This window comes from Poecilia mexicana, unplaced genomic scaffold, assembly GCF_051168715.1.
Source record: "Poecilia mexicana isolate PSO_F unplaced genomic scaffold, ASM5116871v1 scaffold_13, whole genome shotgun sequence".
NCBI lineage: Eukaryota > Metazoa > Chordata > Actinopteri > Cyprinodontiformes > Poeciliidae > Poecilia > Poecilia mexicana.
In genome coordinates, this window is record NW_028263382.1 from 3,899,287 (window position 1) to 3,917,290 (window position 18,004).

Genomic DNA, 18,004 nt, shown 5'->3' on the forward strand with positions numbered 1-18,004 from the left:
ATTAGTTATTGTGACTAACAAAGAATCCTTTAATGGTGTTAAAAGTTTCTACAAACATGGTTTGTTTTAAAAAAGGGGAGATGTCATATATAGAACTCTGTTACTTTGTGTTACTGTTACTGTGGTTACAGCAGAAGACTCTTGTATACTGTGTGTCGGGTTCTGGGGGAAAACCGTTAGAGCTGCCGTTCGTTGGTGTTGGTGTGTTTTTGCAACAGTCACAGCTTGAAAGACGAAAACTAAAACTCGTCCATTCCACAAATACATCTTTAAAAATGCATTTTGATCGTTGGCAGAGCAGGGGCAGGGTATAGGGGGAAAAGTTATGACAATTCCAAGGGCCCCTGACCAACAGGGGCCCCTCCATAATTTTTTTTTTTTGTTCATAGAAATAAAAAATAAAAAAATGGGGCCCTGTCAATTACAAAATCTATCTGATATGAAATGGTTCGTTCCTGCTTAGCGCACTTGACTGTGACGGTGTTCAGTCAGTAGAAGACCAGAACGACTGTGGCAGTTACTATGCCGTCAAGAAAAATAATTAAGTCAGGTTCTCCAAAAAATAGAGATAAGAGGGAAAAAGACAAGAGTGTCAATTTGTAACACAGTTTTTCTCCAAGAGAGGTGAGTAGACTGTGTATTATCAACCATTCAGCATAGTTAGCTTAGCTAGAGCCTAGACTATTGTTTACCTCCATTTCACTAGCATTTAATGAATTCATATATTTAACTTGTCCCTGTACCTTTTACCACACTTAACAGATGAGTCAGTCAGCAGCAGCTCTAACCCACGTTCGTCCTGACCTGTCCTCTCCTAAGTGAAATTAATGCTGCAGTATGTAAATTTTATAAAAATTTTTTTTTTTTTACATATTTGTTAAAACTGTAATTATGTTGTGACAGTATAGGATGAGAGATAATCTTTGAAACATTTATTTCCTCTGCCTTCTCCCAGTGCTATCTAGAAACAACCAATCAGAAGCAGGAGGCGGGTTTTAGTGCAGTTAGTCAAAATCTCATGTGGCTGCTCATCTTCCCTCCCCCTTGCTCTGTGCTGCAGCTAGCATAGCCTGTTGTGAATGCTCAGGTTAGCTAGCATAGCTACCAATGATAGCAGATAAATTGTTTTCCTGTAATAAGTTTTCTCTCTGCCATTAGAACATTTAGCAGTGAATGAATGAGCTTGATTGATAGTGCTTAGCACTGTCAATCAAGCTCATTCATTCACTGCTCCTCCTGGTTCTGATTGGTTGTTTTGGCTGGAATGTTGCATTACTTTAGCCAGCAATAGTAGCTCAGGTTTGAGGTGGAGGAGTTTGATCTTTTCACAGATTATCTGTTTCATAGCAAACTATCACGATATGGTGACAGCTTTTACAAATATGGAGAAGCTTGAATAAAATGCAACTACATAGCATTTTTTGAGAAGTCTGGATTGCTTTATTTATACTTTGCACGTTGTCTACGACTGTTGCTGGTGGGGAGAGACATTTCAGTGATCTAAAACTAGAAAAAAAGTAAGCAACCTATTTGCATACTGTCTGCGGACTATTGCATGTAAAATTCACTAGTAGTAAATATTGTGCTAGTGTCAGACTTGGACAAAAGAAAGCAAGGTAATTGTAAGACTTTAAAATTGTGACGATTTTTGAGTCAAATAGACTCAAAAATTTGTAACAGTACAGGGGGCCCAATCAAATTTTTTGTCATGGGGCCCAAGATTCCTGGCGGCGCCTCTGAGGCAGCCATCAACTGAGACCTTCTACTAATCTAGTGTTTTCATTATCGGCAGGACAAAAACAGGTTGAGGAAAGTTGGCATCAGCTGCAGGGCAAGGGGAAAGATGCTCAATACAAATATGCTACGATTATAAAGGGGAGCTTAGGGCTAATTGGCTAAAACTCAAGTGTCAAGTCAGATGAGCATTCAACAGAAGCCCACTTGACATAAAACTCTGAGCTCAACTACCCAAATAAGACATCGACAGCTGGTTCCACCGATAAGTTCTCCTAAATCTGTTATTTCTATTAAGTCTTAATGTAAGACACACTTTCACAAATCAGTGCACAAAACTGAGTAACTTCATCCTCAACTACAAACGATACATATCATTAATCTTATTTGGAAGTTTTCGCTTTGGCCGTGTCCAACCGTTTGTTTTGATGATACAGCTAACCGTCGTTAGTTGCTATGCTAACGCTACCAGACCAAATATCACTGTGAGTTAACTCAGGTCGTCTCCCCAAAGCAGACGCAACTAAGAAGCGAGTTAGCGTCTCACACACGGGTTCTCTTCATTTGGAAATGACAGTAAGAATTGAATTTACCTTTGGGCGGGAGGCCTGGGAAAACAGCCGGGGCCTCTGGATGCTGATGGCTCAGCTGACAAAAAGCAGTCGGAGACAGCGGTGCACCCAGCTGCAGCTGCGCCGCTACACCCGCTCACATTCCCCGTTCCTCTGAGGCAGTTGCCAGCATTCCCGGCTCACCGTTTGAATGCCGCTCAAACGGATTCACATTCCCATAAACAGGTCCTAAAAGTTACCGAAGTGCTGTTTTCATTCCTTTGTGGTCCCCGTTGTCTTCTCTGTGCTATATTTTTACCCCCACAATGCAACGCGCAACCCACACTGTGTCATACTGGAAGAAACAGGAAGTGTCACATTTGACGACACAAGCGTTACCTCGGAAACCGAAACTTCCACTTCATTCCTGTAGTCAGAACCATAGACATAATATAAGCATAGACCCCTCATGGACCGCTCCGGCGCAGGAAATACGGCGGCCATCTTGGAGCGGTATACCCTCCTACTTTGCTCAATCAAAACAGCAGAAGATGCCTCAGCACTGAGGGATATTGTTGTTCTGGTCGATGGATTATTGATGTGAGGGCTCCACAGACAACATTTCACATGTAAGATGAACATATTATTGTGTATATATTGTGATTAGAATATTACTTTACTGTATTTATGTCCACCGGCGAGATACCAGCTAATATTAGCTACAGTGCTTGGTGTAACCCCCGCTATGAAGGCTAACTGAGATTCCGTACATCTAAAAATATTAATTATTCTCTAACATTGAGTTAGATTATCTGACACAAGGGCCTATATTAGAAATGAAACAATATAACATATATTATAAAACTTTACAAAACTTATATTGTGTTATAATATTCACCGGCAAAGTTTACACAGGTGGACTATTATTTATATTCTTTCACTCTGTCAAAAGTAAGATACATCCTAAATCTTCCGTTTTTGTTTTGAAAATTTCCTAAAGACACGATGTGAGGAAGAGGGAGAAATATATAAAGAGAGACGGATTCACTGCAGCACGGATGAATCTCACATCGGATTTTGGACTCGTCGGCTGAAAAACATATATATATATATATATATATATATATAAAATTCAGTATTAATCATTATTTATTTGTGCCATTATTAATCTTTATTTATTAGTGTTTGTATAGTTGTATAAATATATATTGATATTACTAAATAATTTATTAAATAAATTATGAACGGCTGTGTGCTTTGTAATATGCTCTTCATACATCGATATCAGAATATTCCATTCCTATTCTATTGTTATAGCCACTAAGCATATTTAAATATGATGAACTATGTATTAAAAACATACTTAAAAAATACAATTGTTTATAAATGTTGCTTTGATAGATGTTTGAATATGGTTTACAGCACATATGTCAGAGTCAAGGCCCGCGGGCCACATCCGGCCCGCGAGAAGTTTTTTTGCGGCCCCTGGGATGATCTTGATTTATTATTAGAACCGGCCCGCAGACCGCAGCAAGCCGGCACAACGTCTGAAAAAAAAATCTTCCTTATTTGAACTGTAAGTAGTTCTTTAAATGTTCTGTGAGATGATGTACTTACCCATGTATCCATAACAACCGGAACTTTCAATATCCACCAAGTTATTGCCGAAATATACCGTCTATTAAACGAGTGCCCCCCGGATTAATTACATTCTCTGCAGCTGCAGCTGCGAAGTTACCGTATTAACCCGATACTTGCTGGAAAGTGCAACGTCTCCCCTTTCAGAAACCGTTGGAATTTTTCCACTTAGCGCTACGTGTGGCGGAATTACGGTACTGCAAATTTAGATGTGTCGCCAGCGACACATCTAAATTTGCAGTACCGTAATTCGCCGGCGACACATCTAAATGCCTTGACTCTGACATATGTGGATTAATAGATTTTTGCACTTTATTTTATTGTATTTCAATCCAATTATATTTTAAAAATATTTCAGTTGTGTCTGTTGAAAATTAAAGATTACTGACAGAGCCATAAGAAAATATTGCTTTATTTATCTGATCATATTGGAATATATTTGTTAGGTTTTCAGTAGGTTCAATTAGGTTCACTAGACTATATGCGTCATTTAAAAAAATTTCAATGAACATTCGATCAGTCCGGCCCTCGGCTTGTAGCTAAATTTTTTATTTGGCCCTCCGTCCATTTGACTTTGACACCCCTGGTTTACAGTAACAAAAAAGTGTGTTATGATCGATTAAATGCGCTGATACGTCATTGTGCTGCTAAACACATAACGCTGAGTGGAGTGTTGGACCGCTCCAAGATGGCCGCCCTAAATCTTGTCAGCGACAATAGGCGAGAGCGGTCCATGAGGGTCTATCCTTATATTATGTCTATGGTCAGAACGGTCTCAGCGTGAGATCAGATCGGATAGTTCAAAATAGGTTGAAGATTAACACTGTTTTCCTTTCAACAGAATTACATTTAGTTTATTTTTTATTTTTCGTAGATCCGTAGGATATAACTGAAATTAAAGCTGCAAGCAGTGTTTGAGGCCCTCACAGCTCAGCAACGCTCCGGTGTTCTATGAGATCAGCATACGCTGTCAGATCGTCATAGCTTAGCACGAACTGACGGCTATAGCCAGGGGTGAAAGTAAGGGGGTACTGTCGGTGCTGCGTACCCCTAAAAGATTTAGCGGGGGTACCAGTACCTGCAAGAGAGGGGAGCGGCTGACTGCTGTAAAAAATCAATGCATTCACTGTGCAGCCATGAGTGTACCCACTAATCAGCTGTGGCCCGTGACTCAAGAACAATCTAAAACACAACTTAATCAGTTAATAAATAGCTTTTCCCCCCATATCATATTGTTTCTGAACTCTTTGTGCTTTTGTTGGAACAGGGCTGCAACACGTCGATCGCAGAAGGTTTTGAGTTGATCTCGGCATTAGGAGACAAACTGAATGCAGCCAGGAGGCTGAGACCAGCAGGTCCTCCTCTGATTGGCTTAAAATGTCCGTAAATTTATTAAAGAACAAAAACAACAACAAAAAAAATCAACAAAACGTGTTCAAATTAATGACCCAACAACAATAATAATCTCAGTGATTATTGTTTCAACAAGGTGTTGCGCAATTCTGTGCGTTTCGGTTCTATTACCAAAAAAATAACGAGCAGAGCAGGAGTTTAAACTGAACTAATCAACCACCGCTGTGTTCATGAGAGGATTATTAATGATCACAAAATAAATATCAAGCCTGCAAACCTAATATCATAACGGACTGAATGTTTTTAACATAATCTCTGGTCGGCTGCAGGTGCTCAGCTCATGGCGGCTGCCACGGCAACGGGTGTGCTTAAACGTCAGAGAGAGAGAGATAGAGAGAGTAAAAAGGTGCGAGTGGTTTAGAGTTGATCACCTGTTCAGTTATTTTACCTTTGTTTACCTTTGCTGTGGCGAATCACAGCCCTGAACGTTCAAACGACAAACTTGGACTAATTACCTCGTTCTTCTGTGAGTATACATCACAACAAACATCAAACACGGTAAATATGTTTAATTAAATATTTAACAAACAAATGGCTTCTACCGCGATAATTATGTTTTTAATTATATCTAATTAAAAAAAAAAATGTTAATGCTCTCTGGCGTCTCACTTTGACCTCAGAATCTGAGAGGCTTTTCCTCTATCAAACTATATATATATATATATATATATATATATATATATATATATATATAGTTTGATAGAGGAAAAGCCTCTCAGACTCTGAGGTATATACTCTGAGAGGCTCAGAGTATATACCATTTATATATATAAATGGTATATATATATATATACCATTTATATATATAAATGGTATATATATATATACCATTTGGGGGCCCTAGAAAAGTATAATGACATTAAATTTTAATCATTTATCTTTGATTAAGAGCTCTACTCATTTATCCTATGAGTATCATTTATCATAGTAGTGCTACAGTCCACCTCTATCTTCTCCACAGTCTATAGAGCACAACTGTTCCTGTTTCCATCACCATGGTTTTTTCAACATATTGTTTCCTAAAACTATAACTTAAGTCCTTCCTTCATGACTTCATTGTCTTGAAATCAACTTACCACATTTGTTGGTTTTCATTTACCTGTATAATTCAATTAATTTAAAAAAATACTTTATCCCAAAGGGAAATTTAATGTAACTTATGTTTCGTTAAAAATGTGTTGTAGATGCTCATGGCTGTTAACAGGAATGCTCTCCTGCAGCAATCTGTTACTACAGCTCTGCAGAAGCCTCTGACTGAAGACACTTTGTTTTATAACGGCCTGATATAGAGGATCCTCCAGATTGTCCATAATGTTCTTTATTTGATGAAGAATTCTTTGCACAGTAATCTCCAGAGGCTCCAAAGCACCCAGCTTGTTTGCCAGTGTTTGCCCCATTATGATGAATGGAAGAGACGGTTTGAACTTCCTCATTTTTGTCCATGGCACCTCGTTTTTGTGGGCGCAGTTGAGGTTTTATTTGAGCTTTTGCAATGTTAATCAGCTTCCTCAAGTTGGACAACACTTTGTTGATATTATTATTTTAAGTGTAAAGAGATTGTTTGGACTTGAAATTACACAAAATATTCTTGGTAAAACTTTGTTAGTGTTGGCAAACTCTTATACTACTTCATCATACCTTGTTGCAGAAATGTGATTAAAAGTTTAAACACACAGTTCCTAAACCCTTTCATTAACTGAAAGTACATTTACTGTCTACAAAGTAGAAGAAATGTGAACTAACTTACCAAATGACTCAAAGAGAAAAGCTAATGCTTCATTGGTGGTAAGCAGAGCCCCGTTTCTCATGTGGTCTGCTATCTTTGTATGTAGCAGCAAAAATGCCTAGGTTAAAAAGATGACTTAGACAGACAGTGATTTTGGACTCTAACAAGAGTTCTGATGGGCTGAAGACATTGGTAATAAGGCAAGATGATGCAGCAGGGGGATGAGAGTAAAGGTAAGCATATATCTCAATTTTGCCAAAAAAATGTCTTAGGCAATTAGGCTTCATTGATAAAACGGTGATAATCAGATGGTGATTTTCACTAGTGACATGTAAACAAGAAAGTTTGGTTTTGGGCTCATTTACTCACACTCATACTCTTCCACGTTAGTTTGAAACTCCAGCTTTCTTCTTGAATCTGGAGGACAAGATTTAAGCTGTCCTTTTTCACAGATTTTCCCTTTAGAGCTGTGGATTTCTGCGGCTCCTTCAGAAGTACCTGGGGGCTCTTGGCTGCTTCTCTGCTAAATATTTCAGTTTATGTAGGCAGTTTTCTGGCAGGTTTGAAGCTGTCACACTCCTCTCATTTTAGATGATGGATTGAACAAAAACAACATTTTCAAAACTATGCTTTAAACTTCTCCATAATTTTGACCTTTTTATGGAAAACATATCTGTCTGCTGCGTTCCAGACTTTACTTAAAACTTACAAAAAATACACAGAGGTGGACTGTTCTTCTGGTAATTAGGTCAATTTGAGTTATTAGAGGACTTTGGATGTAAATTAGCATTATGCTAAATCTGGTATATTTACAACATTGTAGTCATTAATATGCACGGCCCCATTTAAATAAAATGAATCAATCAGCTAATCAAGAGAAGTTGAACTAGTATATATGCAACACTTTCAAAACAAACAAATGTCTGGTTTTCTTTCACTTTACTACAACGCTCCAGTTTGTGTTGCTCTATCATTTGAAAAACATTGAAGCTTATGCTTAACGTGACAATCTGATTACTTTAATCAGGTCCCGTATGGTTTTACCTTTACTCGTGTCCAGAGAGGAGGCATTCGTTAACATAAATGTGTTTATTTGACCATTTTATGAATAAACAAAAAATGAACATTCAAAGACAGCAGCATATATACCATGATAATTACATAATCAAAGTAAAAACTTTACAAAAATAAATAGCTTAGAAAGCTGTAACAATACTTTAGCATTGTCCTTCATTGAAGGAATATCAGCCTTACATCCCATTTCTTTTATATTATACTGTAAGTTAACAAAAGAAATGAATACATCAAATATACATACAGGAGTCACAAATGACCACAAAGTCTGAAAGCAAATTAAATTAGCAGTACTTTTTTAAATCAACAAAGATATCATGTTTATGACTTAGCCCTATAAGACATAAAGGAACTGAAAAAAAGATTTGTTGCAATAAATATTTTATCGCTGCTCAAACTACAAGTCAGAGGATGTTTTGTATGTGTAACAAAGATTACACATTTCACACGATGTTTAAATGGAACAAATTCATGTTTTTATAATTTCAGCTTCTGTGGCTTTGGACTACATCTGTCTTCTTTGGTGAAGGTTCAGAATGAATAAAAAACAATCAACTGGAAGAACACTGAAAACATAATCCACAATATAATAACTTGTAGAAAAAAAAATTCAGTGGAAGTCTTTTAGTGCAAGCCCTAGTTATGAACAGTGAATTTTTGTTTTTCATTGACTTTATTTCTTTTATAAGTATACTGCATTTTCAGCCAGAAACAGAGTCATGGGCAATCTTTTTGTACCTTTATAGTTTTAGTTATTCTTCACCAATCGTGTAAGAGTTTGTACCGACAGGGTGATGGTGAGGGTGGGAAGATAAGAATTTTAAAATAATGCAGTTTTATGATTCTCTTGAATAATTTGTATGAACAGGAAAGCATTTGTTCAATGGTTGACCAGAGGCTACAATTTGACACATTTCATAAAAGCTAATAACCAAAAATAGGGATAACTACAAAAATATGGCCAGATGAAAAGTTTTCAGGAGATGATATGAAATTACATTAAATTAAACATGAGATTTGAGCATTTTTATGACCATCTCTATAGTTAATATGGATGCAGTGGTTTATAAATAAGGGTATGAAATGGATGGTTTTGAAGGAACTGACATTATCATCTTGGTGAATTCACTCAGATCTGATTTTAATTAAGATTAACACTTTTCCCAAAGGCTTACATAGCCTCATGTCTTAATTGTCCAATCAAAGTTCTCCAGGATATACAGACTCTGTGTTGGCTCTTGCTAATGTTTTGGACTCACAGTGGCACCTAAATCTAGAGAACAAATGGCAAAGTATGGCAAATTTATTCCTGAAGTTAATTCTTTGCTTTTAAATCTCATTCTAGAGAAAGCACACACTACATCAAAAACGAGCATTTACACATAGCATCACGTGCATCTTGAGGTAGATCTTCACTGTTCCGAATCTTAATAGTGGATGTCAAATGTTAACAAAAGACAAATTATAGTGGGACCAGGAATATCAACATACAAGTTCATCCAACCCCCTTCAATCATGCTCATATCTTAGAAATAATTCTTAGGAATAAAACCAAGGCAGTTTTAGATTTTAGTTGTTTATCATTTCTTTTTAGTCGAAAGTTGAAGACTTTTCTCTAAAATGTAGAGTCCAGGTCTTTTTGGATTTCTTGGTAATCACCAATATCTATAGCTGTTTGTTCCAAAACGTCTGCTGCTGGTGCTCCCATCCAGGATTTGTATGTGCACTCTGACCAAACAAAAAGAAAAGACTGTTCATTGTAATCATGCTTTTCATGAGCAGTCATGGTTGTTACATTGCCCAGAGGCTGGCTCTGGGATTTTATTTGGATCACACATCTCTGGTTCAACAGTCTTCCCTGTGTAGTCTATGCAGAACACACTGCGGCGGCGCTCGCCCTGACCGCAAGTTCGTGAGCAGGCAGACCAAGGACCCATCTGCCAGATAGGACATGGTACATCTCCGCAAGGCCGGATGTCTGTGGGCTTCAGCTCCCTGTCGCATTGGCTGGAGAAGAAGCCGTCACCGTCTCTGCATTCGACGCTCCTCCTGGACCACCCAGAGCCACAGCTCTTGGAGCACTCAGACCACTCTCCCAGCACCCAGTCAGACACATCGCTGATCATATGTAGAGACAAGTACAAGCCCTTTTTCTCTTTAGATTTGCTAAACGCTGTGTCCTTAGGGATGAAAAAGGTATATTTGATCTTGGGGGGATTGGCATCCCCTCCTGTGGCCAGGACCTGGATGGTTATGGCTTCCTTCAGCTGCCTGAAGCTCTGGATCCTCTCTAATGTGGTGGAGGAGCCGCTGTACTTCAGCACAGCGCCCAGTATGGGAATGTCCTGCTCCACTGTGGATACGGAAAAGTTACCATTGAGGATGTAAGCTCCGTTTTCTCGCTTCACAGCCAGGTAGTTCCCATCATGCTTGATTCCTCGATGGCTCCTCTGCTTGATGTCAATGTTGGTGGCACCAATGGGAATAGTGACAATGTCACTGTAGCCATAGCTAATAGAGCAAAAAGGAAAAGCATTTAGATAACACTCTCACTTGCTAAATTTATGTTTCATCAACATCAGGTGCTAAGAAAGTTTGGTGCCACTTTATAATAACTACCGTATTTTCCGCACTATAAGGCCCACCTACAAACCTTCAATTTCCTCAAAAGCCGACAGTGCGCCTTATAATCCGGTGCGCCTTATATATGGACCAATATTGAGCCACAACAGGTCTAGCAATCACAGTAAGCAGCCGCCGACTTCATTTTCGCCCATAGAAGAAGAAGTGCGCGGTGCATGCTGGGATAGTTGTCAGAACGCTGGTTTGTAATCTATTAATAAAGTTTGACTGACCTATCTGACCGTCTACAATCAGGTCATTTAGCACCACGTTCTCCACCAACATTCTGTGCACGAACCGAGAAGGGTGACCATCGTCCGGCCACGACCCGGCCCAGTCGCGGAAGGCTGTCCTTGCCGACCGGAGTCGGACTGTTTTGTTGACATTCTCTTTAGTGCAGCTCCATCTAGTGGATGCATAATGTAACTCCAGCCTCTACTGCAGCGTCTATTCTATGCGCCTTATAATGCGGAAAATACGGTACACTTTATTTAGCCATATTGAACTATTAATAAAAAGTTAATTAACCTTGAAAACAACATTAATTAAGAATGATTTATACTTAATAAGCTATAAATTAACACATTTATGAATGCTTTACCTACAATGACCAATTACTCCCAAAACCAATACACTCAATGTTTATTCATGAATAAAATTGAGAATTAACTATTTATTATTGGCTATTTACGGCTAAGTAAGGTCTAGTTATTATAAAGTGCTACTGAAAGTTTTTTACTTCAGCTGATATATCAACTGTTAGTAAAGTCTTATATTACCCTACTGTATGCTAAGCTAAGCTAGGTTATCCTGTGATAACAATGATAATCTTCAAACTGCTTTTCTAAAATGAGCTCACAAGGTTATTGCAGTTTTGTTTGACTAGCAAGCAGAGACTTCTATCATTTCTAATGAAGGCAGATTTTAATGTGTCCGCTTGTTGTTGTGATCTTACATTCCTTTGTTGTAGGAGCCTGTTATCTTTCTGCAGCTGAGCCCATTTCCTCCACACTCTCCACACTTATCCACCCTCTTGTTAGATCCTATCACCTGGTCGCATCCTGCTTTCACACACTGGCCTTGAACGCACACTGATGTGGTGTCAGGGCCACAGGTTGTCCCGTCAATCACCTGCTGGGGCGCGGAGAGAAATTGCACAGGTATCATTATAAATGTAATGCACCAGCAGCATTCAAATAAAACTGCATTTTTATTATAAAACAAACAACAAACAAACAAAAAAAACTTAGCAATGATACAGGGAAGATAATCTCGTTAAACTTTTCACTATGACTGTCTCATATTAATGAGACAGATAATCTGTGAAAAAATTTAGCAATTCTGCCTCCTCTGGCATGTGGAGGCAGAAATCCACCCATGTTGCTCACACCCTCCTTCTTGTTCTCTGGCCACCGATTATGACAAATAAACAGTTTCCTGAAACTGTTAGTTGTTTCTCAGCCATTAGCACATTGAGCAAGGAGTACACAAGGTTGATTGACAGCGCTAAGACCCTCCCTCCTGGCTCTGAGTGGACGTTTCTGACAGAGCAATGCATTTCTGCAGCTGTCACAGATGATCTGCCATATAGTCTACTGTCATGACATAGTTGACAAATATGTAAAAAACATACTTTTATAAAAGCTTTCAGGATAGTTTTAACTCCAAGATTTTGTCAGTGAATTCAGGTAAAAAAAATAAACATCCAAGCTTAGATCCGATTATAACCTTCCCAGTTAAAGGTATAAATGAGAGCAGAAAGCTAATGAAACAGCTACTGAATCAGTAACATTTTTCAGAAGATCCCCAAAAGTTTCCCAACATTACAATAAAGGACTTTAGTGCAGACTAGATCTATACTGTGAAATAAATCACTACTAAAAAAAACATCTGATAGCAAATTATATAAAAAAAATATGTTTGCACAATTATTTTATTTATCTCAAAAAATCTAACCGAATTGATATTTCACTTGTGTTGTGCAGTTCCATGTAGATACTGTACCTTTGATTCAAATACTTTAAACTCACTGCTGCCCCTTGCCCTGCAGAACAGCTTGCAGCGATCTCTGGGGGAAACTCCTGCATACTTTGGGATCCATTGTTTGACATTTCCATTGTAGTCCAGGTAGTTATGGCTGTTGTATTTCTCACACTGCTCTTCTCTGAAACTTTTACCTACACATGGGATATAGAACATTTGCTTAAATGTAGAACTCTTATAATCAGATCACCTCATTATTAGCAAAGATGTCACAACATGTCTTATTTAAATTTATTCTGAACTGGTCTAGAAATGCTGCAGATTGACTTTCAGTAAGGGGTTCATATGTCAAAAGCTTTCAACTCTGAAGTTGGGGTACAATCTAGTTATGACCAAAACAAATCCTGGAATGTTGTATGAAGTTTCCACCATCACTAAAAGCAGGGATTCATTTTGGTTGTTGGGACAACCTGTAATAAATAAAAATCAAAATCAAAAAAACTGAAAAGTGGAAGACCAATCATTGATACGCCATGCTGTTGTAAAAGCCAGAAGAGGTAACATTACTTGACTCTTTTAGAACTGTGATACTTTTTGTGTACAAACTTGATCTTGCTTCTGTAACAAGTTTAGAAAATGTGCTTTTATTTAATTTTATAATGTTTGAAATTTCACCAAATCCTGATTAACACTGAAGAATCCTAATTTTTTGTTATATTTTAAGGATTGTATTATTTTGTTTATTTTGGTAAACACTACTACCTGTACTGTCACTTTAAGAGAGTGTTCTATGACATCATTACTGGACTACTATCCTGCCTGAGGAGAGGTAGGAAAGTTTCTTTGCTCTTGGTTAAGTATTTATATATTTATAAAATAATTGAAAGCACATGCAGCTGTGAATGTTTATGTTTTAATACATACATCTCTTTTGACAAGTTAAGAAATTTTTTTGTAAATATTAGAGCTGATATTGTTATTAGTTAGTCACAGGGTTTCTCCATGTGCTTTTCTGCTGGGGGAATTCTGACTCCTGTGTGTGGAAGAGCTGCATGTTAAAGGGCTTTTTGTATTTGTATTTGTGCAGGGCTCTGCCAGCATTAAAGATCAACCAGCAGCTCCAGTGGTCTGACTCCCTTTTTGATCTGAACACAACGCAGAACACATCAAGGTTAACCGACTGTATAAGACTAGATTATTAGTAAAGAACACTTCTAGTATACACTAGTTACACATCTAAACTTAGCTCTAGTATAAATATAGATGTTCTGTGAACAAATATATGTGCTCCACTGCAGTGGTCTGGTACACAAAATTCCAATAAAATACAAACTATGCCTGTGTGCATGTGTGTACACAGCAAGTTCAAAAGTGTTAGATTTCCAGTGTTGATGTTGTATGTTAAAAATACAGTGTTAATTCAACACTGGTTTAGTCTAATTCAACTTTAGTTCTTTAGTTTCCCTAAAGAGTTGCTCCCACAACTGTAATGTATCTGTGACGTCACACGTTTGCCCGAGGAGCAGGGACAACAGTGTAGCTTCTTGTCTGGAGCTTATCGTAACAAGATAAGTTTCATGTTTCATAGTTTTACTAGTCTGTTGTCGCCAGCGTCCTGTTATATGCTGTGGTTTACTGGGGTGGCAGTACACCACAGTACAGTGCTAGAGAGGAGAATCCTACAGAAACTCCAGGCTATTATGGACACCAGCCACCCTGTGTGCACTCTCATCAGCAGCCAGGAAAGCAGGTTCAGGGGGAGACTGCTTCTTTGAAAATGCTGGACCAACAGACTAAGGAACTCCTTTGTACCTCGTGCAATAAAACTCTTCAACTCCTCACTGGCTAACAGGAGTACAATAGAAATAGAGGAACAATAGAATCAGGCTAAATGTTAATGTAAAAAAATAAAAACAAATGTTTAAGGATTTGATATATTGGTGCTGTGTGGGAAACTGAACTACAATTTCCCTGAAGGTAAATCCCAAAGGGATGAATAAAATTTCTATCTGGTTAGTTTTGCTCACACTTCTCTTTAAAATATTTATTTATTATAATGTTCCTGCTATTTTTCCTGTTTTTCCTCCAGGCTGGGAAAACAGGCATTCTTCTGTTGGTTCATGTGCTTCATCCTACGTCCAAAGGCCACAAGAAGAATCCAAACAGCTCATGTGAAACTGTGGACCATATTGTCCTTTATGAGCAACTTTGTGGTTATTGTAATGATCCTACTTCTTGTGTAGAAGCACTTTCTCATTGGCTTTGTTTACTATTTGCTATATAGAGTAAATATTTTTTTATTATTCATCTTCTAAGCATTTTGCTTTGGGAAAATACTTAGAGCCTTCCACATTGGTGTGGCACCTGGACAGCCCTTCCTCCTGCATGTTGGTGAAAACAAGAGCAGCACCAAAGACCAAAGATTTTTTCAACATTGATGGGATTTTTCCACGACATTTGAGGTGCTTTTACCTGGCAGAGTGGACACTCTTTATTATGATGGTCATTTAAATGCATACTGTATCAATAAGAGGATTTGTTTTGTGTTCTTCCAATTAAGGACTCGGTTTATTACATTCCCTATGACAAGCAGTTTTCTGAAATGGTTGGGAAAGAAAACATAGCAGATCGCCAAAATGTATGACCTTTGGTGCTGTCAGTGCTGTTTGATTTTGTTCTTGTTTTGAAATACAAGTAGATCGAAATTGCAACTTGTGTTGGTGTTTTTGTAGATTGAAGTGACATCTACTGTTTTTTAAAGTGAATTTGGGGATTATTGACTGTCAGTAGTATTTTTGTTAAAGGTTTTATTGGCTCCAGTGGCCTTTATTTGATAGTGAATTGACAGAAGAGTGGGTAATGAGAGAAGGGGAAAAACATACAGCAAAGGATGGGAAGTGAACCTGCAACGCCACATTGAGAACTAGGGCTTCCATATGTGGGTTGTGCTTAACCTCTGCACCAGCACAGCACACTCTACCATTAGTACTTTAAAATTAAGATTTCTATGTTGATCTGTATTTAACACTAATCTGTGTTAAATTCACACATTCATAGTGTTAGCTTTTGACACTATACACTAGTGTTAGGTAAATCAACACTGATGTGTGTTAAATTTCAACTACTGAGAGTGTTGATTCAACTCTATCAACACTTTCAAAAGTGTTGCTTTAACACAATCAAGAGTGGACCAATATAGACACTTCCAAATTTGCTGTGTCCATGTCACCTGTTTAGGACATTGTCTGATATACAGTGGCAGTTTTTGAATAGACTATATGGGCAGTAGCACAGGGCAGCATTAGAAAGGGGCAGGTTGCTCAAGAACTTAAAATAAAATATATCTTCACTGTCAGTTGTTGCCAGAAAAAGTTTGCTTCTTTTTGCATGCATGAGTACTGAAGTAAGTTCAGCTGAGTACTGGGAGACTAGGTTACCTGCTTTCTCCTGATTACAAAATCCACTAATTTGTGGGCGGGCAGTAGTAGTAGTAGTAGAGAGGCACGTGCAGGGTGGGGGGACTAGGGGTGCTTGAGCACCTGCCCCTTTTGCTCCTTGCCCCAAGTGCCCTTTTGGTCATTTTTTTTTTCCCTTTTTTTGGTATTATTATTTCCTAAGCCCTCTTCTGACACATAAAAACATGTACTAAAATTATTTGTTTTTTTGTTGGGTTTTTTTTGTACAACATAATAAGCCTTCCGGTCACCTTGTTACCTTTGACCTTTTGCCCGTGACGCATGACCCAGTTGCCTCTCGCACAGTGAGATAAGGCGGCTAACTGGAGCTCAGCGAACGTTCAAATTACAGAGCAGATTTTGGTGAATAAAGTGGAGTAGACCTGCTACTTGTCAGATGACGGAAAACGTTGAAGTCTCGTTTCTGCTTCAGCGGTTTAAGCAGAGAGGTAATGAAATACAACAGACACTGACAGGCCTCTGTCTGCCTTTCTCTGAAGAACTACTGAGGGGAGGAGACAGCCAGGTGAGGAGAAACTGTTCTGATCTATCATTCAGTATTTTTATCATACAGACATTAGGCTGCTGTAGTGCTATTAGCTAGCTGCTAGCTAACGACTTTGCTAACAAAGCAAAATAACTAAAAAGCTTCTTTCCTGTGTCGTTAATGATATCAGTCATTCTTCAGTATTGATTATGCAATATAGGAACATCGCCCGTCCAAAACCGATCATCTCCATAATGGATATATGTCTGATCTTCTAATTTGCTGTATAAAGTACATTGCATTTATTCTAGCGTTAGGTAAATGTATCTTGAATAGCACTTAAATGAAAGTCCAACAAGGGTATTCATTTAGAATTAAAAATAACTCACCCTGAATTACCATGATAGATATAATGTATGTAATAAAAGTCATTAATGAAGGGGGAAACTCAACCAGACTTTAAGTAAGTTTAGGGTCTGGTTCGCAGAGTATGAAGTTAAATTTTTTTCCCCAATTATTCAATGAAAAAAAAACTATTGTAATCAAAACTTTTGGAATTATAATGATTTTCTTTTTGTAAACAAAAAGTTTTGTTTAAAAAAGCTTTTTTTTTAAATTAAATAACTAATTTTTGTCTCATGAACTTAAAAAGTTTTTTGCCAAACAAACTTTTATTTGCAAACTCCACTGCAAGTGTAGCAAACAGGCAGCTCTTTCTTTTATATATTACAGTACACTAAAAGGTCGCATTGTGCCCTTGTTTATATTTTTAATAGTGTAATTCTGTAAAGACAAAATATGTCTGGTGGTCTCGCTCTGATTTACAGATCTTGCTAATTTGTGGGTTTGAATATTGGTTAACACTTTATTTGAAGGGGGGTGAATAAGACTGTCATAACACTTTCATAAACATGACATAACATGTCATGAACATGAATAAGCCTTCATGAATATTTAATATATAAATCATTACTGATATAAATTTGTTATAAAAGTATTACTGATTACACTTTAAAAATTCGGTAACTTTATGTTATTAAAGATTTAAACAGTAATGATTTCCTGGTTAATGTCAAGTTGTCATAACAAAGACATTTTGAATAATGTATAATAATAATGTATCTGTTTAGTTTTCACGGTGACTATGGTGACTGAGATGGGTGTGGTGACTGTTTGATGATCCACATCAAAGAAAATAAACAAGCCATGAAAATCACCTGTCGAGACTGCGCAAAAATTAATTCACGTGCTGGGGAGCTGCTACAGTGAAAACTCGTGACTTCCGTGTGTCGCCTTCCATTGACTGTGAGACGTTTGGATC

The 18,004-nt window shown here is 37.8% G+C and overlaps 2 protein-coding genes across 2 annotated transcripts in view; both read right to left on the bottom strand.

The window, feature by feature from the left end:
- zbtb44 (zinc finger and BTB domain containing 44) overlaps positions 1–2,686 on the bottom strand; it is a 56,716-nt gene extending 54,030 nt beyond the window's left edge. The window contains exon 1 of the mRNA XM_088011488.1: positions 2,328–2,686. The gene's annotated coding sequence lies outside the window, so the exon portion shown is untranslated. The remainder of the gene's footprint in view (positions 1–2,327) is intronic.
- Positions 2,687–8,136: 5,450 nt separating this feature from the next.
- Positions 8,137–18,004, bottom strand: part of LOC106907048 (A disintegrin and metalloproteinase with thrombospondin motifs 8) — a 47,452-nt gene continuing 37,584 nt past the window's right edge. The window contains exons 7-9 of the mRNA XM_088011486.1: positions 12,763–12,935; positions 11,714–11,889; positions 8,137–10,647 (exon numbers count right to left, since the gene is read on the bottom strand). Coding sequence (XP_087867612.1) covers positions 9,909–10,647; positions 11,714–11,889; positions 12,763–12,935 — 1,088 coding nt within the window. The 3' untranslated portion in view covers positions 8,137–9,908. The remainder of the gene's footprint in view (positions 10,648–11,713; positions 11,890–12,762; positions 12,936–18,004) is intronic.